The sequence below is a fragment of the Panicum virgatum genome, chromosome 1K (genome assembly GCF_016808335.1).
Source record: "Panicum virgatum strain AP13 chromosome 1K, P.virgatum_v5, whole genome shotgun sequence".
NCBI classification, from domain to species: Eukaryota; Viridiplantae; Streptophyta; class Magnoliopsida; order Poales; family Poaceae; genus Panicum; species Panicum virgatum.
This window is the reverse complement of record NC_053136.1, coordinates 29,611,864-29,637,286: the sequence shown is the minus strand read 5'-3', so window position 1 is coordinate 29,637,286 and position 25,423 is coordinate 29,611,864. Positions and strand designations below refer to the sequence as shown.

Below are 25,423 nucleotides of genomic sequence, written 5' to 3'. Positions count from 1 at the left end.
AGTATAAAAACCTCTCACAAGGACAGTACCATGTTCCTCAAACCCATCGACCCGGAAACTTTGTGATTATGCATGGACCAGCCTCACTCCTAACCAATTCATGGGAACGCCCCAAGGGAAGGAACAATGTCTCGCGAGTGATGACTCCAATGGACATCACAGAGGGGCGCAGGGATCAGCGGCCAACGACTGCGGCACAGCAGCCGTGAACATCAACAAAATATAACGCAGTTACGGCTGACTCGCTTCAACACTTGACACGTGTCTCGTAGCTCCAGCACCTACGGGGCCAAAATGTCCACTAGTACTGGGATCATCTATGATCTACGCGAACTCCTAACGCAATGATGATAACTCGTTAGACCGGCATCTCGTGTGCGCTCATCCGACGCGGAGCATACTTCGCTCCCACATTGGGCGAGCGAGACTACGCTCGGCCCTGGACTGGAGGAAATGACACCTCGACCTGACAAAGCGATGGCACAGTTTTGTAAGCAACAAGGATAGTACACTTCCGGAGAGGCTAACATCTAATCATTCCTGCCATGACCCGCTCACAACTGTGAACTTGGAACAAAGTTCATACCCTCTTACAGTAGGGATGTGCTCATTGGATTAGCGAAGTAGCGCTTTCTACAGCTGGGTGGTTCTTTACTGGGGTCTTGTTTGAACAGGGCCCGCAGCATGGTCGGAGCTGTAGGCACAGGCTCTTCAAACACCCCAACGTGAAGGTGCCCATCGAGTGACAACTTCTTCAACAGGGTCCGGCAAGTCTGCAAAAGGGTAATGCAAAGCCAATCAAACAAGAAGCAGCATTTCAGCGAGTCAGGACATGTTTGTATTTCGACTCTCTTCTATCTGATGAAATTTGGTTGGCATCGCTTCTGCGAGACCAGTAAAAAGAAAGTACAGGATGGGCCAGATACCTGAGGATTCAATACATCCATCCGATGGATAAGATCCTCCTGTAAGACAATAAGAGCAAAGCACACAATTAGAACCTTTAAAATAACAATGTTGATAATGACAAATGCTTTATTTTATTTTAAAAACTTGAACAATTGAACAATAACCTATGAATGTTTGCGAATGAGTCATTTTTCAGTGACAAGACTGAAAGGATAGCCTGATGAGGACCAACGAGCTATATCACATGACAAGTAAAGGTCTTGTATCTATAATTGCGTTGTAAACATTTACATGCATCACCAGAAATTTTTATAACAGTGGAGCCAAGGTTTTCAGGATGAGGCACAAGCTTACAGGAGCAGTATCCAATGGAGAAGGGAGTACAAGGTACATAAACTCAAATTGTCTGGCAGCTTACATTTGTTCCTACTATAGTCAACATAAAATATTAAAATATGGTGCATATGGCCCATGTAAGAGCAGGTATAGATAATACTTCTACAATCTCCCATTCACGAATATTTGTAAACTTTGAGCAAATATGAGTTGCCTAAGGGTCCACTATATTTATACAGAGTGACCAAAATGCTCTTCATAACTAATTACATCTCCATCACAGAAGTGAATCTTTCAAGAGCATGCAATATACAAGCATGCTGCCTAGTATTTGTCAACAAATAAAGTGATAAAAAATTAGTAGCACTCGTAAACTGATGAGGTACAAAAACACCAAGCACTGTATTGGAAAAAGGTGGGCCTCCAGCTAACAGTACAAGGATACCCCATCTTGGATCCGTAAGCATTATATTAGTTCTTTTATTTTTACTGGTTTCCTAATATGAGTAGATTACTCCCATCAGATTTTCAAAAAAAAAGTGATTTTTCAGTATTCCAGATATTCAAGCATTCAAACATCACATTGTAAAATTGGAACAATTCCAAAGATGGTAATAACATGTGTGGAACTTGATTTTGATAACCTGAATTTGAAACTCAGGGCTGAAATTGATTAATGCAAATTCAAATATCAAACATGTATACTCCTAGAATTGTTTAAAACTTACCTGGTGCCTTCGCTAGATACTACCTACCTAAACTCTTCTAAAAAATGAACTTTATTTTCCTAAATAAAGGATCTTGTGGCCAACAATGTCGCCCAGCGTAATGGAAAACTTATTGTAGACCACACGAGCAAACAAAACATAAATTTTCTGTTGAAGAAAAAAGGTATAAAGAAAAGCAAACACACCTCCATTACTCCAGGATAGTGCATGACATAACCAATTACTCGGCGACTTAAACCTTCATAGACAGAGCTATTAGTGCTACCATAACCATTTATCCATGGTAATATAGGCTGATAAATATGCCCTCCGTAATCATGATAGCAACTACTCTCCTTGTACTCTATTGGAGTAGAGGGCCTTTCGTCATCCCCAGGATTTTTGCTGTAAATATGAGGTGAGCTCAACTTGCTTTGAACATTAATTATGGTCACCGTGTGCCCATCACCAAGCATTTTTATAGGCCCAGGAAAATTAATAGGCATGGTATGCTTCTCTTGCAGTAAATTTTTGGGGTCTCCATTATCCACAACTTGAGAAGTTGGAGGACCTGAGCAGCTGCAAGGATTGCATTCTGCAAGTGTGGCTATATGATACTTTGACAAATGTAACGAGTCCATGATCTGAACACCGTCATATGCATTGACCTATGAAGCAATTCAATGAATCCCACCCATTAGCTAATGGAGTATAAGTGAATGAAAAAAAATGACAAGAAAGCAGCATGAATAGAGTAACATGCTTACAATGCATTTATAACCAGAGGAAACAACAGTAGCATTCAAACCACACCTACAGGACTAACATATATTGAATGTTACAGCTTTACCTCGATGGCCAGCTGAAATCTCTTGAGGGTATCAACAATTCTGTAGACCAATTGCATGGCTGCACAGTTAAGAACAAAAAGACAACAATGGTTGTCATTAAGAAACTATGAAAAATATTTGCGCATAAGTGTATCAAGTACCTAATGGATGCAGTGCCTGTGACAATTCTCTTAAAGTAACTCCTTGTTCGCCAGCTTGATGAATAACACAAAATGCACTCCTGAACAGATCAGAAGACCATGTGAATGATTCATTTTGGTGATCAGATACTGATGGTAACTCTTTCACATATTTTTTCATAGCATCCCAAGGCCATCCACCATAAGAGTTTTCCAAGTGAGATTCAGACAATAAATGCCTGTATGAACTGGAGTGATATGAAAACGATGGCATGCTGTGCCTTTCTGCATGCAAATCAACATCCTCATTAATCATTGCCCTGCTTGAAGTAAAAACAAGGCATTCTTTATCGTGTAATTCTTGCATGCGATTGCTTGTTTGAATTCTCTCAAGATCTAGACCAACTTGGATTGCAGGGAATCCTTTCTCCCGGCGGTAGCAAAAGTCACTGTCTATCTTCGGCAAAGGCTTGTGTTTCTTAGCCTTTCCGCTTTTCTGTTTCATCGTATCAGCTTTGCGCTTCTGACTACTGTCAACCAATCCACCTGTGTCTACGGTAGAGCTGTTAGGCTCATCAGCTTCGCCAACTCCATCGCCAGGCAAGAAAGGTAAAATGAATAGCTTTCCCGATGAAAGCAAAGAGAAAAGATGAACAATTTCTCCACATTGTATATCTGGATACAGATAAACTCCATTGTCTCTGGCATTCTTTTGCTGCGTTATAAGCCAATTAGAAAATTCAGAAGCCTTTTTTCCTGAACCAAATGGGAAGGGTGAAGTACAAGCATTGGTTAAGAACTTTGAAGAAAGGGTGTATGGCTTCCCACCACTCCCAGTAACCTGTGAAATGGGGGAAAACATTAATGGACATACAAGAATAACTCCGGCTTTGAATCAGAAGCCACTTAAAAAGAGTAACATCCAACTCCACTATATGATTAGGTAACAATAAAATATTCCATATCCTTCATAGCATTATTTAAAATAGCATGAACAAAGATGCCAAATAGGGAAAAAAATTATCCTCTCAGAACAACCTAAGAAATTCGTAGAAGATTCTTCAAAGTGGTTCGACTGCTTATACCATAAGGAAAATAAAAGCCAAAGGAAACTACAATAAGAGCATAAGTGTATTTTTGGTATCAAAGTGTCAGCACTGAGAAAACCTAACTTAGATCACAGTTCACTGCAAGATAAAACAAAAAAAAGGACTGGGTATTAAATCAATCATAACTTTGAACATAAAGTCTTAGTTCAGCATATAGACATCTATTTCTCATTCTGCATAAACTAGGGGCTGTTTTGTTCACAGCCAACCTAACCCTTGCCAAAGTTTGCTATTACAAAAAATACTGGCTGCTGTTTGGAAGTTTGGATTGGCACCAAAGTTCCGCGTTACCATGGAAAATTTGGCAGCACCAACAATGCTCAAAATGGAGGAAGAGATCATGATGAGTTTTTTTGCTGGCGGCCTGTGGAGCTCTCGTGGGTGATGTGGCAGGTTCTTTTTTTAGATTAAGGAAATAAATCCGGTCTCAGCAAATGATGTGGCAGGTTCTGTCATTCTGGTTGGTTGCATAGACTTTTTAAGTTTTGTGTTATGTGTTATAACACTTGAAATGAATTTATCTTATGAAGCTGGCGTAACTGTTTTACGGTCTGTTTCCATCATAATATTCTTTGTAATAAAAACTACAAAACAAGTCTGCCTATATTTTGTCGACAAAAAAAATAAATGGTATGAGATCCCATATGTCACATTCACTGTTTTGGACAAACTTTGGCATGGCTACAATCCAAACGACTTTCTATACTATTAGATGTATGTAGTTGTAGTTGACTTGTATAAGTCTTGTAACTCTCTTACTTGTACTTCAAGCCTATACGGCCTATATATACAAGTGTCACCCCCCCCCCTCCTGGTGTGTGTGGTGTTTACCCCAATCATATAGAGTGCACTGACATAATGACAAAGGGCCTTCCTGTACATTTATTTACTGAGTTTAGGTCCAGTCTTGGTGTTCGACAGGCTACCCCTGCAACTGCAGGCGGGTATTAGATGTATATAGCTGTCCCTCCCCCCCCCCCCCCCACCCCCCACCCCCCTCTCCTAGTGTGTGTGGTGTTTACCCCAATCATACCTCTCTACATATACCACTTTTCTTTTGGCATTGCCCACAAATTGGTATGGCTACAACCTACAAACCAAACATTCAAACTTTGCCTATGCCTTGGCATCACCTGGGACCTCGAGTTCAGAAGACCCAAAATTTGGTAAGGTTCAGGTGGGTCAAACTTCAAAATATCTAAGTCGGGCACAGCATACTAGAGAACAAATATACCAAAGGAAACATAAGTTCCAAATACTAACCAAGAAATTTTTTTCTTTAAGAAGGGAAACGGCAGTAAAAATCTCGCTCTCTGAATAAAGCTGCAGTGTTGCTGCTAGTGAAGCTTGTACATCTGATCCTGATGATCTGCTGAGGAATACTAACTTCAAAAGCTCCAATGCATTTGCAACGGGCAATGACTTCCGTACACCTCTTTCAATAATCTTATTTCTGTGGTCCTTGATGATCTTTTCTTGAGGTTTGCAGCGAACATCCTTGCTTTCACTTGGTTGGACTTCATTCGGGTCTCTGCAGATTTTTTCCTGAGCACAGAATCCACTTTCTGGAACTGGAGTTCTTGTTTTTGTTTTACCTCGTGTAGCATGATTATTCTGAAGCGGAAAATCATTAATAGAAGTAATGATTATTCTTAAGTGGAAAATTATATATATATATATATACACACACACACACACAGTTGATCTTAAATGTAGAAATTACTTACCGATAGTTCCTGCGAACTTATTGTGTTCTTCGTGACGTCATTATCATTATTATTGTTCTTTTCATTCTTGGCCCCAACTCTCTTGGTCTGGTCCACTTTTTCTGTCCGAATTAATTCAAGGACTTCATTAAGTGCACTCTTTATTTCTGGAACTTCGAAGTCATCCCAATTGAATTGCTCAGAATCTGAATCCAAACTGGTTTCATTACTACTTTCTGAAATCTGAGGAAGCAATCTTCTCTTTTTTGATATCCTTTCCTTTTCAAGGTATCTAGTATAACGTTTCCCAAGAAGGTTACATATGCACATAACAGCTCCTCTTATGTTTTCATTTCCCTTCAATAGTATGGCCATCCTTCTACGACATGTATTTGGTGGAGCTGGAAGGTCAGAGAGAGAGTTCCAAGCTACACGATAATATCTTGCTCCAAGTATTGCACGCATTCTGATGTATATCATCAGCAGTTTTCTGTAAATAATAACAAGAAATCAGGACTATCACGCATAACCTAAACTCCAGTATTGAGGTTTATGAATAAATTTCAAAACCAGAATGGGCACACCAAAAAAATATAATACCTATCGGATTCGTATGTCCACAAGAATCTTTTACTTCTCATGCAGCTTTTTCTTAGGATAGTAGATCGACTGATCACTGGACTGCTTTCCTCATCTTCATCTGCGTGGTGTGTAGAAGTACTGCCAATTCTGGACACTGGCTGATCACTTTGGTTTGTTTGGTCAGTGGGTGATGAAGAGATTGTCTCTGGTACTTCCTCATCAAGAGTAGACTGGTCCGATATTTGTTCAACAGATCCACAAGTTCGTACTTTTCGTTTGAAAAACTTCAGGGTGATCTCATCAGCAGATCTCTTTCTTTTCTCAGAAGTCAATCCAGATCTGACTTTTCGCTGCTTTTGTTTAGCAGTAATGCTGGGCTGTTCACGAAGCCGAGATTGCCTTTCATATGAAAGGCGAAGCACCTACATAAGAAACCAATCATGCTGATCATCAGTACACTGAAAAGGAACCATATACAGATTACACAATAAACAGATAGAAGTGCCAATCAGTGCGGAAAGATAGAGCATCTAAAAGTGAGAGAGCACAGGACAACGATACAATGTGAAGTAGTAAACCCTCTGTCTTGCATTATTTGTCTGTTTCCTTGTGATGAAGTGTCCTGTCACAATGTCTGCCACAATGTTTGTTCATCCAGGAAATGAAAAAATTGGTTATTGCAATATTTCCACTCTCGACTCCTACATTGCTGTAAGAGAATTTTGGTGGTTGCGCCATGCCATTTAACACTCCATGCTCATATATATGTCGTCTACAAATGTGTGCAGTCAAACTTTTGACCTCCAATATACGAACAAGTATTAAAATTTGTCACATAGAAGTAGTATTAGACTATTAGTAGATTTGTCATGAAAAATACTTCAGATCAACTCTATTTCCAATATCTTTTATTGCAATTGTTCAGGAAAAGTAATGATCAAGACATACACTGGAGACATTGTCCATATATGAAGGCCAGTAAAAAGATGGAGGGAGTAGCTTTAAGCTATTCCATATATGGATCTGTTCAGTTCGTCTGCATGGCTGAATTATTCATATTGCTGAAAAGAGCACTTGACGAGAAAAAGCATAATTGCAGCAGAGATGCACCTGATTTTTCTTTTCTTTTTTATTCTATGACTTATGAATCTTGCACATGTCAGTTTTCATATCATGGAGAAATCATAAACGAGCACACAAGAACTTTCGTAGTTCGATTAAAGAATTACAGAAATGCAAAATGAGATCAAATTATTATAGTACTTCAGATCACTAAATGAAAATAGGGAAGATCTCAAACACATTACACATACCTGCTCTACAGAGAGATTCAATTCCCTTGCTATTCTAACACAGTCTTTAAAAGGAATTTTACCCTTCTCGCTGACATTCATAATACGCTGTTGCAATTCCAGTCGCTGCTCGGTAGTCATGACTCTAAGTGAGCTCCATGAACGAGGATGAGAAACCTTCATGGAACAGAGCATCATACATTATACAGTACAATGTAAATAAAATCTCTGATCGAAGAGACAGCTCAATAAGTTAGCCACTCCCAGCTAGTATTGCTTCCAGTGAATATAATGTGGTTCAGTAACAGATAGTAGAACGACTCTAACATGTAACAAACAATGAATATGCTTGCAGCTGCAGAGCTGAATATGTATAGTCAAAAGGTACAGACAAGAAATAGAGCAAATACGATACAAGTATGATCCTGGAAATTAGTGTTTCGAATAGCTCTAACAGTAGTGAGATTTTTGGGAAAAGCACTGCAGAAATTGGTCGTGAAAAATGACTTGTCAATTAAAAGCAATAGTAGATATGTAAGGTACTGAAATCAAACCCTGATGGCAGAAGCAGGAGGCTGTGAACTGGAAAAGATACAGTCAAGAGTCGTCCATTTAAAAGCAACATTGTTATGTGGGACCACACTTAAGCTAGGCGCCACAAGCAGGCTAGCTTGACTCAAGCTCAATAAGCATGTTAGTGTTGGTGTATATTGATCCCATGTGTATAGAGGCCCATCTAGAGGCCCATGTATAGGAATTATATATATCCACCCTTCTAGGGTTGGAGGAATACATCCATTATTCCCTCCTACATGGTATCATTAGCCAAGGGTTAGGGCTCTCTCCTCCCTCCCCTCCTCCCAGCCGCCGCCGCCGGCACCCCCTCCTCTCTCCTCCTTCCCCCCTCTCTCTTCTACCTCCCCTGCTACCGCCGCCGTTGTCCCGGCCGCTTGGCGCCCCACCGCCGCCGCCCTGGGCACGCTGACCCCTGCAGCCGCCGCCGCCGCCTCTGCTGCCGGCGCGGGGGGCGCAGGGCCAGCCGCAGGATCTGCTGCCGCCGTCGCCCCATGGCACGCCGCCGCCGCCGCAGGCCCTTGGCGCGGGCCGGCCGCCGCCCTGGCGGTCCTCGAGCCTGCGCCGGGCGCCGCCGCCGGTCCCCTGCAGCTCGAGCAGGGGCGGGACGCGGGCGCTGCCGGGGCTGCGGGCGCCGCCGCCGGCCCCCTGCAGCTCGAGCAGGGGAGGGCCGCGGGCCCAGCTGCCGCTGCCGCCGCCGCCGCTGCCGCCTAGCAGGCCGCGGGCGCAGCTGCCACCGCACAGCAGGTCGCCGCCGCCGCCTAGCAGGCTGCTGGCATGGATCAAGCAGCCCTGCAGCCCTTGCTGCAGGCGCCGACTGCAGATCCGGCCGCCGCCGCCGCCGCCCACCGTGACGCCGTCGCTGCGGGCAAGCAGCCTGCCGCTGCCGCCGCGCCCGCTCTCGAGTGGTCTGGCCTCGAGATGGCGCCTGCGGATGCGCCGCTCTCCGCCGCAGCCCTCCGCGGGCAGCAGGCCGACACCGCTCTCGCCGCGGCCCTCCTCGCCGCCAAGTCGGAGGCTTCGGCGGCCCAGGAGCGGGTCCACGTGGCTGCCCTCGCCTGGGAGCGCTAGCTCGCCACGGCCGACGCCCTCGCTCTCCGGGTCGCCGAGGCGGAGCACTTCCTCCGCATCTCCTTCGGCCGGCACGACGTCCTCGAGCCCGGCGCCTCTTCCTCCCACCAGGCCCCGCCCGCTGGATCTGGAGCCCGGTACGACCCGACCGACCCCATGGTCGCCCAGCTCCACATCCAGGCCGCCGGCGTCCAGAACATCAGGGCCCTGATCACCATCCTCCTCGACCCGACGTCCTCCTCCTACGGACGCTGGCGGGACCAGGTCCTGCTCGCCCTCCACCGCTGCGCCCTCAACGACCACATCCTCCTCGACACGCCGATCGAGGCGCAGGGAGTGGCGTGGCTGCGCCTCAACAGCGTCGCCATGTCCTGGATCTTTGGGACCATCTTCCTAGATCTTCAGGATCTCGTCAAAACCCACGGAGGCACCGCGCGGCAGGCCTGGGTGGCGCTCGAGGGGCAGTTCCTCGGCAACGCCGAGTACCGCGCCCTCCAGCTCGACGCCGCCTTCCGCACCTTTGTGCAGGGGGACCTCTCCGTTGGTGCGTATTGCCGGCGGATAAAGGGCATGGTCGATGCTCTTCACGACCTCGGGGATCCGGTGTCCGATCGGGTCTTGGTGCTCAATGTCCTGCGAGGCCTGAGCAGCACCTATGACTACCAGAAGAGCCGGATCGCCCGCCAGAGGCCCTTCCCCTCCTTCCTGCAGGTCCGGGACGACCTCGCCCTCGAGGAGATCACCAGGGGTCTCGCGCCCGGATCGCCCTCGTCCACCTACACCGCTCTCCTTGGTGCTGCTCCCGCCGGGCAGACCGGAGGTGGGGGGGCATGGACGTCGGCGGCGGGGGGGGGGACGTGGTGGTGGTAGGGGTGGTAATGGGCCATGGCCCTAATGGCCTCTTCACAGCCCAATAAAGCCCTTGAAATTTTTAGTTCAAAAATACATATGTTTAGAGCCCGGCCCTTTTAGGGCCCGATCCTTAGATTTTTTAGTTCAAAATGTTGGGCCCTTTACCACCCCTAGGTGGTGGTGGTGGCACTGGTGGCCCTGCTTCTGGGGGTACCGGTACCGGTGGGGGCCGTCGGGGCGCGCCGACTCCCGCTTCTGCCCCTGCCCCTGGAGGTACGCTCTGGCCATCCTTCAGCAACCCATGGTCAGGGAGCATCTCGATGTGGCCGTTCCAAGGTCCGGAAGGGGAGCCTCGTCCTCAGCTCCAGCCGGCGGCCATGTTCACCGGTGCTGCTCCACTCTCCGCGCCGTATTGGACCCCGCCCGCTCAGCCCAGCCAGCAGCCGACCTGGCCTGGGGGGTGGGACCAGGCCGCTCTGGCGCAGTCCTTCAGCACCATGGGAGTGACGCCGCCGGTCAGCACCGAGTGGATCGCCGACTCGGGTGCCTCCTTCCACACCACTCCTGATGCCGGTATCCTCTTCTGTCCGACCCTCACACCCCTCTTGTCCTTCTATCATGGTTGGTGATGGGTCTTGCCTTCCTGTCACCGCCGTGGGTTCTGCTCCTCGTCTTCCTAATGTTCTTGCTGCTCCTCAAATGGTTCACAACCTTCTTTCCATTCGCCAGTTTATTGCTGACAACTCCTGTTCTATCGAATTTGACTCTTCTGATGTGACAGCCCGGGGCCCCTTTACATTCTTTGGCTCCCTGCTTCCGCTGCTCCGTCTTCGACTTCTTCTTCGTCTACTGATTTTGTCGTGACACCTTCTTCCACCACCTGGCACCGCCGGCTTGGTCACCCCGGCCGCGATGTTTTGGCTCAGCTCAGTCGTAGTACCGATGTTCCATGTACTAGGGCTCCTGCTGAGCACCTCTGTCATGTGCCAGTTAGGTCGTCATGTTAGACTTCTGTTTTCTTCTTCATCTTCTTCGCATGCTGCGAATGCTTTTGATCTTATTCACTATGACCTGTGGACATCTCCTGTATTCAGCATGTCTGGCTATAAATATTATGGTCATTGTTGATGATTTTTCTCATTACTCTTGGACTTTCCCTCTGCGCGCCAAATCTAAGACCTTCCCCACTCTCCTCCACTTCTTTGCCTGGGTGTCCACTCAGTTCGGCCTCACCGTTAAGGCCGTCCAGTGACAACGGGCGAGAGTTCAATAACTCCACTTCCCGTTCCTTCTTCCTCTCTCGGGGTGTTCAGCTGCGTATATCTTGTTCGTATACCTCTCCTCAGAACGGCAAGGCTGAGCGGATGATTCGCACGACGAACGACGTCGTGCGCACCCTTCTAATCCAGGCCTCTCTGCCCCCGCGCTTCTGGGCTGAGAGCCTCCACACCGCCACCTACCTGCTCAACCGCCTTCCGTCCACTGCTTCTCCTGCTCCCACTCCACACCACGCTCTCTTTGGTACCCCTCCTCGCTACGACCACCTTCGGGTCTTCGGGTGTGCGTGTTACCCTAACACCTCCGCCACCGCTTCTCACAAGCTGGCGCCCCGCTCGACTCGTTGTGTGTTCCTCGGTTACTCCCCTGACCACAAGGGGTACCGATGCTTTGACCTCACCTCTCGCCGCGTCCTGATCTCCCGACACGTCGTCTTTGACGAGTCGGATTTCCCCTACTCCACCTCCTCCACTCCTTCTCCTGACCCCGAGCTGGAGTCTCTGTTTCCGACTAACCCGGTGGTTCAGCCACCGTTACCTATTTGTCTTTCCCTGCAGGTTTTCCCGGAGCACCGGCACCGCTTCCGGTGATCCATGCTGCGCCGAGCGCGGCCCCGGTACACGCGGTCGCGCCACGCGCGGCCCCCGGACCTCCGGTCGTGCCGCGCGGGGACCCGGTGTCTCCCGCTGCGCCACGCACGGCCCCGGTGCCTTCCCCTACACCTGCGCGGTACGCTCAGCCGGTGCAGGTGTACCGGCGTCGTTCGGCGCCGACACCGGCGCCGCAGCGATACGCTCAGCCGGTGCAGGTGTACCGGCGTCGGTCGGCGCCGACACCGGCGCCGCCTCCTGCTCCGTAGGCTCCTGCGACGCCTACACCGAAGCCGTCGCCGCCGCCGCCTCCTCCGGCTCCCTCTCGAGCCGAGCCGGAGGTGTACCACCCGCCAGTCTATGGTCTGAAGCAGGCTCCTCGGGCTTGGTACTCTCGGTTCGCCATATTCTTGCTGACATTGGGGTTCACCGAGGCCAAGTCTGACACGTCTCTCTTCATCTACCGCCGTGGGGATGAGACTGCCTATCTGCTGCTCTACGTCGATGACATTGTGCTCACAGCCTCCAGTCAGCGGTTGCTTCAGAGTGTCATCTCCTCTCAGCAGCAGGAGTTTGCTATGAAGAATCTTGGTCAGCTCCACCACTTTTTGGGCGTCACTGTTGAGCCTAGCCCGTCTGGTCTTCTCCTTCACCAGCGGCAGTACGCACTCGATATTCTAGAGCGGGCTGGGATGACTGATTGCAAGCCCTGCTCCACTCCTGTCGACACTCAGGCGAAGCTGTCTGCTGATCTGGGTGATCCGGTGGCTGATCCTACTGCCTACCGGAGTCTGGCCGGCGCTTTGCAGTACCTCACCTTCACCAGGCCGGACCTCACCTACGCTGCCCAGCAGGTCTGTCTCCATATGCATGATCCCCGGGAGTCACACCTTGCTGCGCTGAAGCTTCTCCTCCGCTACGTCCGTGGCACAGTGGATCTCGGCCTGGTGCTTCACCGCTCGTCCTCTGCTGAGCTGGTGGTCTACACCGACGCTGACTGGGCTGGCTGCCCAGACACTCGTCGCTCCACTTCCGGCTACGCCGTCTTCCTGGGTGGCAACCTGGTCTCCTGGTCGTCCAAGCGGCAGCTGGTTGTCTCCCGCTCCAGTGCTGAGGCGGAGTACCGAGCTGTCGCTAACGGCGTGGCGGAGGCGTCCTGGCTACGACAACTCCTGGCGGAGCTCCACAGCCCGCTCGCCAAGAGCACGCTCGTCTACTGCGACAACATCAGCGCCGTGTATCTCTCCACCAACTCCGTCCAGCATTAGCGGACAAAGCATGTGGAGATTGACATGCACTTCGTGCGCGACAGAGTCGCCATCGGCGATGTTCGGGTACTCCATGTCCCGACTATCTCCCAGTTTGCTGACATCTTCACCAAGGGACTGCCCTCCTCGACCTTCTCGGAGTTTCACTCCAGCCTCAATGTAGCCGGTGGCTAGTTGTGGCTGCGGGGGTATTAGCCATTTGTACTCTCTTCTTGTCCAGTCTTGAACACCGCTGCGCCGGTTGTTCAGACTGCGGGGGGTGTTGGCTTTCTTGTTGTCCAGTCTTAAACACCGTTGTGCCGATAGTTCAGACTGCGGGGGGTGTTGGTGTATATTGAGACCATGTGTATAGAGGCCCATTTAGAGGCCCATGTATAGGAATTATATATACCCACCCTTCTATGGTTGGAGGAATACATCCATTATTCCCTCCTACAGTTAGATTTAGGATGCTGGATATTTGTTTAAGAGTTAGGTTCAGTAAAATAAGATTGATTTGGAGTTTCTCTTTAGTGGTTAAATTGATTTGTTTCAGCTGGCCTTCTATACATAAGGAGCAGTGCTGGTGACCCACAAATAAAGCAAGTAAGAAGTTATTTTCCTCTCTCTCTCTCCTCTATATGTCCCTCCAGGTACCATTTTTCCTTGTACCGTTCTCGTCCACCACGGTTCCAGTAAGATAATCCAACCCCAGAACAAACACGCATAGCTCAGTCAAGTATTTCTTTTCATAGTTACAAATCTAACTATTTATTTATATATTAGCTGTCAAAGTTGAGGAGTTTGAGCATTCAAGTTCTAAGTACATTTAGTCAGAATGGAGGGCGAGTATTAGGTAATAATCCTATGCTTAATGATGTACGACAGATGTGACAAACCTCAGGAACAGAACAGCCAGGGAAGGCACTCAATGGCTCAGCCAAGCCAGCAGTCAAATAACAACACTCCAATGTTTCCCAATAGGCATTAATGAACTCCTGCTTCAAGAGCACAAAATCATGCCGAATTTTTCTATGATTCTTCAGTTGGGCCGACGGAAGAATTCTCGGTATAGGTTCTTCAATGTAAGGCCTGAGCTCCATCGAATGTGTAGGAGTGGCATCTGAAGGTACACCAGCATCTTCTATGAATTCTTTGGAAAACTGAACCAGCTGTCAAAGATAGCCACAGAAGTTTTCATCAGTCTCCTGCAGCCTAGTCACCTATGCAATTAAATATTGAACAATGTAGAAATATCCACTATCTTACATATGTAGCAGGTATTAGCTTGTACGTACAGAATGAATAGCATTTCAGATTTGTGCTCAGTAAATGTTTTTAGGATCACACCTAGGATTCTAGATTATCATAAGGTTAACTACAAATATTAGAAACGAACATCGAGTGCATTACCTTGAGCTTGTCTAAAATATTTATTAAACGTGAGAGTCGGCCCTTGGCATGAGTATCCATAAGCTGATTGTATTCCTCGGTTGGAATTTCTGAAAGTGTTTTTCCAAGCCTACACCAAGTTATCATGTTATCAATTTTCTTTGCTGATCCAACAACTTGTAGAAAGAGTTCAAGAGGCATTTCTTTCGTAGCTGCTTCCATTGAAAATAACAGGTTTGATTGATTAAAGCTCTTATCATAATGCCCTTCTTTGACACAACCAAACACATTGCACCAATCTGGAGAAGCATTGACATATGCCCACAGAAATTTATGGAAAAGCTTTGCCCGAATCATCTTTGCACCAATGAATCCATTAGCATACATAGCTTCTAATAGTAATGGTTTATAAACATTAACTCTGCGTGAAATCCTCAGACCAGTTATGGCAGTCGTATGTTGATTTTGCTTCACCTTAGCTGCTGCAACTGCGCGAGATTCAGTATCAAAGTTCCTTTGTCTGATCCTAAACTGTTCCACAAGTTCCGGTGACAAGTCTCCAACAGAAGAATGCAGTACTACATCAATGAGACGACTGCGAGTATAGTTTGTAACCAAAGGAACACTAACTTTGATACATTTACAACTTCCCTCTTTCTGAAGCTTATTCAACGTGCGAGTCAATGTCTTCCTATCCATTATTTTTCCATCTTTCTTTTCAAGCCTCTCTAACCATTTATGTAACTCCACCTTTAGTACAAATTTCTTCTTCTGCAAGGGCCCAAAAGAAAAAAGGAAAACATAATGATTAAATGTGATTAGACATGCTTAAGGCACACCAAGAACTAACATGAAGATAAGCACACAAAAGGACATAGAAAACAGAAAATTGTTCATAGGAAACAAACAATAGAAGAGAATTATCTAAGTAGTCACTATCAATCCCTCTGTTGGGAGGCGTCCGCCAATATGCAACTTTGGACGTTATTTCATATGATAATGATAGTAGAATTGTAAACTATTATATATTGCTAAAACATATCGTATGGTGAATCCAATGACACCATTTCCAAACGATCAACCCATACAGTTTATTTAATTAGTTTATCAAAGTTGGAGGCTTGACTGGACAGTTTTTGAACCATCATATATTTACGAATGGAAGGAGTATTGCACTACTGCCTAGGGTAACAAGGGAAAGAATGCATGTGGAAATTCATCAAAGACAACAATCATAGGATTAGGATCTTGTCTCATGTTGACTACAAAAATATGCATGGTCATAAATATGCAGTCCCTTAAACCTTCCATATTGGTATAGAACAGTCAAAATAGGTATTTGGAAGAAAAATAAGAAACACAAAGGGGATTGTAGGTACCGCATCACCCTGTACAACAACAACAACAACATAGCCTTTTTTCCCAAACAAGTTTGGGTAGGCTAGAGATGAAACCCGAAAGAAATAAGTTCAAAGTTCAGGCACATTGATAGCTAGTCTCCAAGCGCTCCTATCCAAAACTATCTCTTTAGAGATATTCCAATCCTTAATGTCTCTCTTAACCGACTCATCCCACGTCAGTTTAGGTCTACCTCTACCCCTCTTTACATTATCGACCCGCTCAAGAACCCCATTACGCACCGGCGCCTCAAGAGGCCTTCGTTGGACATGTCCAAACCATCTCAGCCGATGCTGGATAAGTTTCTCCTTAATTGGTGCAACCCCGACCCTATCCCTAATAACTTAATTCCGGCTCTATCCCTCCTTGTATGCCCGCAAAACCACCGTAACATCCGCATCTCTGCTACACTCAGTTGCTGGACATGTCGCCTTTTTGTAGGCCAACATTCAGCACCGTATAACATCGCCGGACGAATTGTTGTCCTATAGAATTTGCCTTTTAGCTTTTGTGGCACCCTCTTGTCACAAAGGATGCCAGAAGCTTGCCGCCATTTCAACCAGCCAGCTGAAATTCTATGCCTAACATCTTCATTAATGTCGCCATCCTTTTGTAACACCGATCATAAATACCGAAAAGTATCCTTCTGGACCACCACTTGCCCATCTAGACTAACGTCTCCCCCCTCATGCCTAGTCGCGCTGAAATCGCACATCATGTACTCGGTCTTGGTCCTACTAAGTCTAAACTCTTTCGACTCTAACGTGCGTCTCCACAGCTCTAACTTCCTATTAACCCCTGCCCTACTCTCGTCAACTAGCACCACATCATCAGCAAAGAGCATACACCAAGGGATCTCACCTTGTATATCCCTTGTGACCTCATCCATCACTAAAGCAAATAAATAAGGGCTCAATGCTGACCCCTGGTGTAGGCCTATGTTAATAGGGAAGTCATTGGTGTTGCCATCACATGTCCGGACAAACGTCGTCGCATCCTTGTACATATCCTTAATGAGGGTAATGTAATTAGTTGGGACTTTGTGCTTCTCCAAAACCCACCACATGACATTTATCGGTACTTTGTCATATGTCTTCTCAAGGTCAATGAAGACCATGTGCAAGTCCTTCTGCTCCCTATATCTCTCCATCAATTGTCGTATTAAGAAAATCGTCTCCATGGTTGACCTTCCAGGCATGAACCCAAATTGGTTTTGGGTCACACTTGTCACTCTTCTTAGGCGATGCTCGATAACCCTCTCCCAAAACTTCATCGTATGGCTCATCAGCTTAATCCCACGGTAGTTAGTACAACTTTGAACATCGCCCTTGTTTTTTAAGATAGGTACTAATATACTTCTCCTCCATTCTTCCGGCATCTTGTTTGACCGAAAAACGAAATTAAAAAGCTTAGTTAACCATACTATTGCTCTATCTCCTAGGCATCTCCACACCTCAATGGGAATACCATCAGGGCCCATCGCTTTACCTCCATTCATCCTCTTCAAAGCCTCCCCGATCTCTACCTCCTGAATTCTCCTCACAAAACGTCTGTCGGTATCGTCAAAAGAGTCATCTAACTCAAGGGTAGGGCTCTCACTCTCCCCATTAAACAATTTGTCGAAGTACTCTCTCCATCTATCCATGATCTCATCTTTCACTAGCAGTCGATCTGTCCCATCCTTAATGCATTTGATTTGGTTGATGTCTCTTGTCTTCCGCTCGCGGATCCTAGCCATCCTATAAATGTCCTTCTCCCCTTCTTTCGTGCCTAGCCGCTGATACAGGTCATCATACGACTTACCCTTTGCCACACTCACAGCTTGTTTTGCAACCCTCTTCGCTAATTTATAGCACTCGATGTTAGCTGCACTCTTGTCAAGGTGGAGGCGCTTGAAACACTCCTTCTCCTTAATAGCCCTTTGCACCTCGTCGTTCCACCACCAGGTGTCTTTCCCCTCCTGTTTGCCTCCCCTACTCACGCCAAACACCTCTGAGGTCACCTTCCGAACACATGTTGTCATCTTTAGCCACATGTCATCTACGTCTTCTCCTTCTTCCCAAGACCCCTCACCTAGCATCCTTTCCTTAAACGCTTGTGCCGCTTCCCCTCTAAGCTTCCACCACTTTGTTCTCGCAATCTTGGCACGTTTGTCCCGGTGGACACGTACCCGAAGACGAAAGTCCGCCACCACAAGCTTGTGTTGAGGGACAACACACTCCCCAGGTATCACCTTACAATCTAAGCAATCACGACTATCCTCCTTCCTAGCAAGGATAAAGTCGATCTGGCTCGAGTGTTGTCCACTACGAAACGTCACAAGATGGGATTCCATCTTCTTAAACACGGTATTCGCTATCAACAAGTCGTAGGCTAACGCGAAGTTCAACACATCCTCCCCCTCTTGACTCCTGCTACCATACCCAAAACCCCCGGGCACTCGCTCGAACCCTACATTAGTCGCACCCACATGGCCGTTGAGATCTCCTCCTATGAAGAGTTTCTCGCTGGTAGGCACGGTACTAACCATGCTATCTAGATCTTCCCAGAACTGCATCTTGGTGCTCTCACTAAGGCCTACTTGAGGGGCATAGGCACTGATCACATTCAAAACCGAATCTCCAACTACCAACCGGATTAGGATAATCCGGTCGCCTTGCCTTCTAACCTCTACGACTCCATCATTAAGGCTCCTATCAATCAAGATGACTACATCATTCCTACCCGGAGTTGCTCCCGTGTACCAAAGCTTGAAGCCAGTATCCTCAACCTCCTTCGCCTTCTGGCCCTTCCATTTAGTCTGCTGAACGCATAGAATATTTACACGCCTCCTAATTGCTGCATCAACTAGCTCTCGCAACTTACCTGTTAGGGACCCTACGTTCCAGCTACCTATACGAATCATAGTTGGCTCGGCTAGCTTCCTTACCCTTCGCACCCGTCAAGGGAAGTGCGAAGACCCTTGCTCATTTTTCACTACACCCGGGCGTAGATGTAGCGCGCCATTCAGGTGACGACCCGACCCTTGCTCACTTATCATCGTACTCAGGTCACGATACAACGCGCCCTTGGGGGGATGGCGACCCGGCCCTTGCCCATTTATCACCACACCCGGGTTCCGATGTAGCGCGTCGCTAAGAGGGTTACGCCCCAACGAGTTTCTTATGGGTTTCAAATCCATTAGAGTGGCTATTTTTTATGCTGGTTTGCCAAAACCTAACGCAACCCTCCTCCTTTACCCGGGCTTGGGACCGGCTATGCTGAGACGACTCAGAAGAGAGTCTTCCAGTCAGCATAGGCGGAGTTGTACCGCATCACCCTGTCATATGCAAAAATCAGGGCTATTTATCTTGAATCATAGAGTCTACTTTCTCCAACCCCCCAAAAAAATAATTAATAAAACATGCTGGCTTAAAGGCAACACACTTAAAAAAATTAAAAAATATCACTGAAATTGTTTCTGCAGTTTCAAATTATCAATTATGGATACAAAAGCTAAACAAGTAGCAACAACAAAAACTAATAATAATAAATAAAACCAGCACATCTGATGTATCCATAACACCTGCAACTAAAACATGAAACAGGGAGTGCATCAAATATAGAGAAAAAAGTATAGAGTAAATTGCATGCTACAATTCAATATAGAACTATCATAAATTTACATTACAGCACATTTGCATTTGACGGATCATGAATAATCTTGATTGAAAAATAAATACTTGGAAAGATACCTTTAACATGTGCAGAATCCTTCTATGGCGTTGATCATCACAAGTTAATGGGCGGCTCCGTCGCCTCTTCCTCTGACCCAAAGAAAGTTTATCTAGAAGAAAAGCATGTGATCACTAACATTGAGTTGAATAACATTTTGTCTCCAACCTAAATTGCACAAAATCTAAAGATAGGTAATAGTTTGAAAAATCAACACACTGTATTACTTGAAAAAATTACGCAGATAACTATTGGTTGCCCAAATAACTTCTATACTTGTGAATCTAATAACCTACTAAAGGACACGCCCTTCTTCATGATTTGGAATTTTGAATAGAACTCTTGGGGGAAAACAAGATATGTAGGATTTGAAATGGATCATATTGCTCAATTTGGGTGCATCCGGTCAGACATTTGCCTTAAGTTTACATGGATTAAAAAACATAAAGCTCTCTGGATCTATTAGTGATCTTAAAGTCGAAAAAGGTCATTGTTTAATCAGAACACTGCAAGCTCTTACTGCAGCATGGCAATCCCAGAGATATTAACCACAGAAGATAACAAAAATAAACAGATAATTATGCAAATCTATGTCATTGTACCTTCTTCAACTAATTGACAAACTCCAGCAGAATCATCAAGGTTGTTCTGGATATGATGTCCAATTGGTTCATCGTGGCTCTCTTGTTCAAGCAGTAGTAAATTGTCATGTGGACTAGAAGGATCCAATTCTTTCGATGGAACTAGGGACCACAAATCCGAACCATCATCACAATCTTCTGATAGCACCCCAAAACTTTGCAGAGCAGGACCAGCTTTGTAGAGTGAGAAGTTTTTTGAAGTCCAAATTCGGTACTGTGATGTCTTGTCTGGAACTTCTGCTTCCCAAGTCAGATTGAATTTTTTGAGCATGGATGATACTCGTTTATGTAGCCTTTTGGAATTGTTGTGTCCAAGACGTTTGCCAATCTAATGAGAAGTTTTACAAGATATTATACTAACTTCAAGATAAATAAGAAAAATATCATCACACATAAGATGACACAAGCAAACACCAAACTGTGTCACGTAATAATGTGTACTCAAGCTTCTCAATACACTGATAACTATTATCAATACATTGTAGGCTTCAAGACAGCAGCTTTTGCTCATGGATCTACTTTTTCAACTAGGAAGCATACCGAGTCAGAAGAATGCTATTTCTGTCCCCAGGATCTTCTCTATGTTTACATGGGAAATTATTCATGTTTCCATATCTATAAATAACATAACCACAAGTCGATAGACAAGCAAAACAAAATATCTTCAATCTGATTTTAGGTGAAAAAGAATAGTAGGTGAAAAAGAGCGTGCAGGTGAATAGTAGGTGAAAAAGAACGTGTACAACTAGATATGAAACACAATTGCAATAACAAGAAAAATAGAAGCACCAATAGATGCTAAGGAGTGTAGCATATCATCAATCAAAAACATATAATACCACAGAGTTGTACCAATATAAGGTTTCTGAGAAGTACCTCAACAAGTGTTATACCTTTTGTCCCTTCGGCACTGATCATATCATATATACAGTTCTCTAATGGAAGTTCCAGAACTTGATCAGTTGCCTGACCTGTTTTGCCAAATTTGTAATTTGACGCTGTACTTTTCGGCTGAAACTCATTTGGATCAAATTTTTTCAGCAGACGTAAACAGGGGACAACCTGAAAAAAGGAAAATAACATTATAGCTTGTTGCTCAATATGCATGTGAAACAGAAAAATAAAACATTAAAGCAGGCATGGTGCAGTATGGACTGAATCTTTTTTTTGTTTGGGAACCAGTACGGACTGAATCATCTATGTGGTTACAAGCCTAACCAGCTAATCTACAATATCTTGCGTCAGATTTGTTGCAGTTCTGAAACTAGTTGCAAAAGAACTAAGCTAGGAGGGTGGACAAGATGAGTGTGATTATGCTTTCTCTCTCATTAAGGTCTCTGGTATAACATTCCATGTATCTAGGTTGAAATGTACAAAGTATCAGCTCTTGCACCTTGTGTACTCTTTCAATCTTGCTTAATCAGAAATGGAATTGCAGATCGCTGCCTCTTCAGTACAAAAATATATGCAAAGTTTAAGGTAGCGTCTAACCAGGGTAAGGAATTATGCTAGTATACAGTACTCAAGTTAACTGGAATTATGCTAGTATACAGTACTCAAGTTAACTGGAAATCCTATGACAAATTATACTTCTAAAAGCCCAACAGTTTCCGAGTAACAGGTTTAAACATTTCAATCCTGACAGGAAGCACCAGGAACTGGGAGAATGAACCCCAAAAAAGTAGAAAGTGGCATTAAGTAGCAAGTAAAATGCAAAACAGCAACAAAGATGAGCATCACCTTATCATCAACTTGGGCATCAAATATTTCAACAAGTTGTGCATCTCTTAGCCTATGCAATACCTGGGAGGAATAGGCCATCTCAGTAACAAAATGAGGGGGAGTACCATTACAGATTACGTAAACTAGTGGCGTGTTTGGTTTGAGGAGCAGAATGTTGAATGAACATCCAAACATAACCAACTTGTTTAGTATGAGGAATAGGATTGATTCACCCATCACCATCTCATCTACCATCCCTCATAAGCACATGCCAAGTACAAAATGAGTAATGATGGCATCCCTTCAAAATTGTGGGTTGATCAAAATATACAGGAGAAGTTTGTTCCTCAAACCAAACACTCCGTAAGTGATTTCAAGCAGGCTTACATTTCTCCATGCTCTGTGCCCATATGCCATCCTGTAGTCGAGATCAACTTTTATATCTGATACAACAAGAGCCTAGAGGAAATAATTGTGCAAATTAGCAAACTGGAAAATCTAAAGCAAATACCAGTAGAGATTGAAAGGGGAAAATGTGGGCGCAATTGACCTTTCCGCTAGCTTCTTCAAGTTTATCACATATGGCTTTCATTGCTGGAAGATAATCATGAATAGATATATTGTTCTTGGAGTTAGCACCAGAAGTCCCATCTTCTTGCAAAGCATCTACATTGGTCTCTTCATTCCTCCCTAGTAGCTCTGGCTTTGTAATCTCAATTCGTTGTTGTGAAGTCATGTTCATGTCTTTGGCATATCGGGAGAGATATAGCGAATTGGTATTGATAACTTGTTTATTCTGTGAGGCATCTTCCCTATCAGCTCCATGATCTTTCATCTTTATGATAGTTGATTGTCTAACGATTAACCGCTGTGATTCAAGACTCTTTACAATAAAATGGAAATTGTTTCCTTTCATTTTAAATTTTTTGCAAAGCTCATTCTGCGTTACACCAGAATTCCTATAACAAAAGCAAAGATGTGAGAAACAGCAAATAAAATAGTCAAAGGCGAAACTAAAAAAAATTGTCTATGAACATACCCCAATTAAAAACTGGAAATAGTACAAACATGCAAGAAAGGCAGATAACCATTTTGTTGGACGGTGTCAGTTATGCAAATTTGTGGATTTGTGGATGAATGAAACAACTGACAGTGTTTATAAGCATATTGCACCGTGCTAAGAACTCTGATTTCTGAGCCACCTAATCAGGTATATAAATGTTAGGCTCCCTACATGTCATCTTTTGTGGGCCATTTGAAAACTAAGCACATGGAAATAATTGAACAAAATGAAACTAACATCAATTGAACAGAGACCAGCAAAAAGAAAAGAGACAAGGGATGATGAGCATTGGTTGGGGAAAACTATATAGAAGGCAAAGAAATACTACAATCGGTGCTTAATTTCGAAGAAATTTCTATGCAGTGTGTATGCATGAAGAAAGGTAACGGGATCTATGGCTTCAAAATAAATACATACACATAAATTATCATTTGCAGGTAACCACATAGGCAGGTAAATTAAGTGAATTTATATTCATATAATCTTCCATTCCATAGAACTGAGTTTGCTAGTCACAAATAACCTAGCTACTGAGGCTGATAAATGAAACTGAAATGAAAGGCGTGACAATCATATTTGCTCATCGCACCTGCTGGCCGCCACACACTCCAATGCCTCCTTCTGGACGGCACTCAGCTCCGTTTTCGCGAACCTGCGTTCATACATCCCGAGGAAGTTGTCCCTGATCGCCGCGCTCGCCACCAGCCGCACGCCCCGCCGCTCGGCCTCCTCCACGTCCTTCTCCGCAGGGTCCCCGGCCGCGACGGTCGCCCTGATCCCCTCCCCCTCGACGAGGTTGACGATGTCGAGAGCGTGGAGGCGGGCCCACAGGGCGCGCTTGACGGGCAGGCCGAGCGGGAGGCCCGCGGCGTCGAGCGCGCCGCGGAGCGCGGGCCAGAGGTCCGCAACTGGGATCCCCGGCGCGAGGCGCGCGCACACCTCCTCTAGCGCCGCCGACACGAGCCCATCCATGATTGTTTCGGCCTTCCGGGGGGTTTAGGCCTTTAGGGTTTTGGCTATGGCGGCATCGGGCACGGGGATTTGAGGGAAGAATGGGATCGGGGAGGAGAAGTGCACGCGGCACTGCGAGGTGGCTCTCGGTGGAGGGAGGCGACGGCCGCGGCCGCGCGGCGACTTCGCCGGTGGCCGCGCGGGAGCGAGACGCGGCGGATACGGTGAGTCTGACTGTATGAGAATGAACGGGTACTGGTGGGTCGATATGCTTTGGGCTTTCGAGTTTGGGTCCGCGATGAACGACTCAATTTAGGCCCAGAACGTGCTAGTCACACAAAACCTAGCGGAGCTAAACCCAACAAAGTCCAAATCCCGGGGTTTTTACATATCTATATAAGAGCATCTCCAGAAGTTTGGCAAATGGAGTTGGCATCCTTAATTTTTAGAAAAAACACTTAAAATACCTCTTCAACAGTTTGACAAATGACTTGGCAAAATATGGCAACTTGGCAAAAACCCTCCCTCACCGCGCATATTTGACAACTCGGCAAAGGGCTTGGCAAATTCTCTCCCTGCTTGCATGCTGCGTACTGACCACGAAAATAAAGTCTTCTCCCTGCTTGCATGCTAAGCTGCCTATTGCCTTTTTTCATTTTTTCAAGTCTGAAATAGCAAACTATTGGAAAGGAACTGTTTTTTTACTTGGCACTAATAGGGTGCATGTGCTGCACGCACATGTTTAAAGAATAATATTGTAAAAAAATAATCACACTAAATTTTAATTGCAACAAGCTTTTTTTAGAAACTATATATGATAAAAACAAATATTAAAATCTCAATTGCGGTGAAAATAAACAACAAAATATAAAAATATATAATTATAAAAACAGGTAAATGGTATGTGTAGAAGCATGTGCAGATAATTAGACAGATAATTATATAGATAGTGGAGATGTGTGGCACGTGTCATAGAAAAATGTATTTATAAAATAATTTCATTACAAGAAATGACTACTAAAGAAATTAATCTTGTTTATCGATACTATAGCAATCACTCTATATCAAGTATATAATGATTCTCAAACTTGTACCCGTGCGTTGATACGGGTGAAATGAATTCCCTCCGTAAGCATCAACGCGCATAGTCATATATTTGATGCGGTAGCCAATGTCGCCTTCGAGCCGGGAGTTGTCAAGCGCGAAGAGGTCCGGGTTGCAGACGCAGACCTTGAGTACCTTCCCGCCGATCTTCTCCGCAGCGACCATGAGCCATTACATATTCAGCCATAACCTGTGATGCTCATGTGGAATGAGATC

General features: G+C 45.5%; 1 protein-coding gene across 2 annotated transcripts; it reads right to left on the bottom strand.

The window, feature by feature from the left end:
• Window positions 1–31: 31 nt before the first annotated feature.
• LOC120702044 lies at window positions 32–24,348 on the bottom strand. 2 transcript variants are annotated; one of them, XM_039985825.1, is made up of 19 exons: window positions 23,742–24,348; window positions 22,640–23,048; window positions 22,477–22,548; window positions 22,108–22,170; window positions 21,244–21,429; window positions 20,329–20,695; window positions 19,747–19,838; window positions 14,636–15,385; window positions 14,122–14,394; window positions 7,633–7,788; window positions 6,338–6,741; window positions 5,759–6,227; window positions 5,295–5,645; window positions 2,944–3,763; window positions 2,803–2,861; window positions 2,159–2,620; window positions 927–965; window positions 587–773; window positions 32–466 (listed from the first exon to the last, which is right to left on the bottom strand). In XM_039985825.1, the coding sequence occupies exons 1-18, from the start codon at window positions 24,122–24,124 to the stop codon at window positions 591–593; spliced, it is 5,538 nt and encodes a 1,845-aa protein (XP_039841759.1). In that variant the 5' UTR covers window positions 24,125–24,348; the 3' UTR covers window positions 32–466; window positions 587–590. The 2 variants fall into 2 exon arrangements, with proteins under 2 accessions (XP_039841759.1, XP_039841755.1); XM_039985821.1 differs by lacking the exon at window positions 32–466 and having other exon boundaries at window positions 468–773.
• Window positions 24,349–25,423: the final 1,075 nt, after the last annotated feature.

Coding starts and splice junctions, on each gene's coding strand:
- LOC120702044 (XM_039985825.1), bottom strand. CDS start 24,124: ATGGATGGGCTCGTGTCGGCGGCGCTAGAGGAGGTGTGCGCGCGCCTC. Junction 23,049..23,741: donor GAGTGTGTGGCGGCCAGCAG/GTGCGATGAGCA, acceptor CTTTTGTTATAG/GAATTCTGGTGTAACGCAGA. Junction 22,549..22,639: donor TTGAAGAAGCTAGCGGAAAG/GTCAATTGCGCC, acceptor TATTTCCTCTAG/GCTCTTGTTGTATCAGATAT.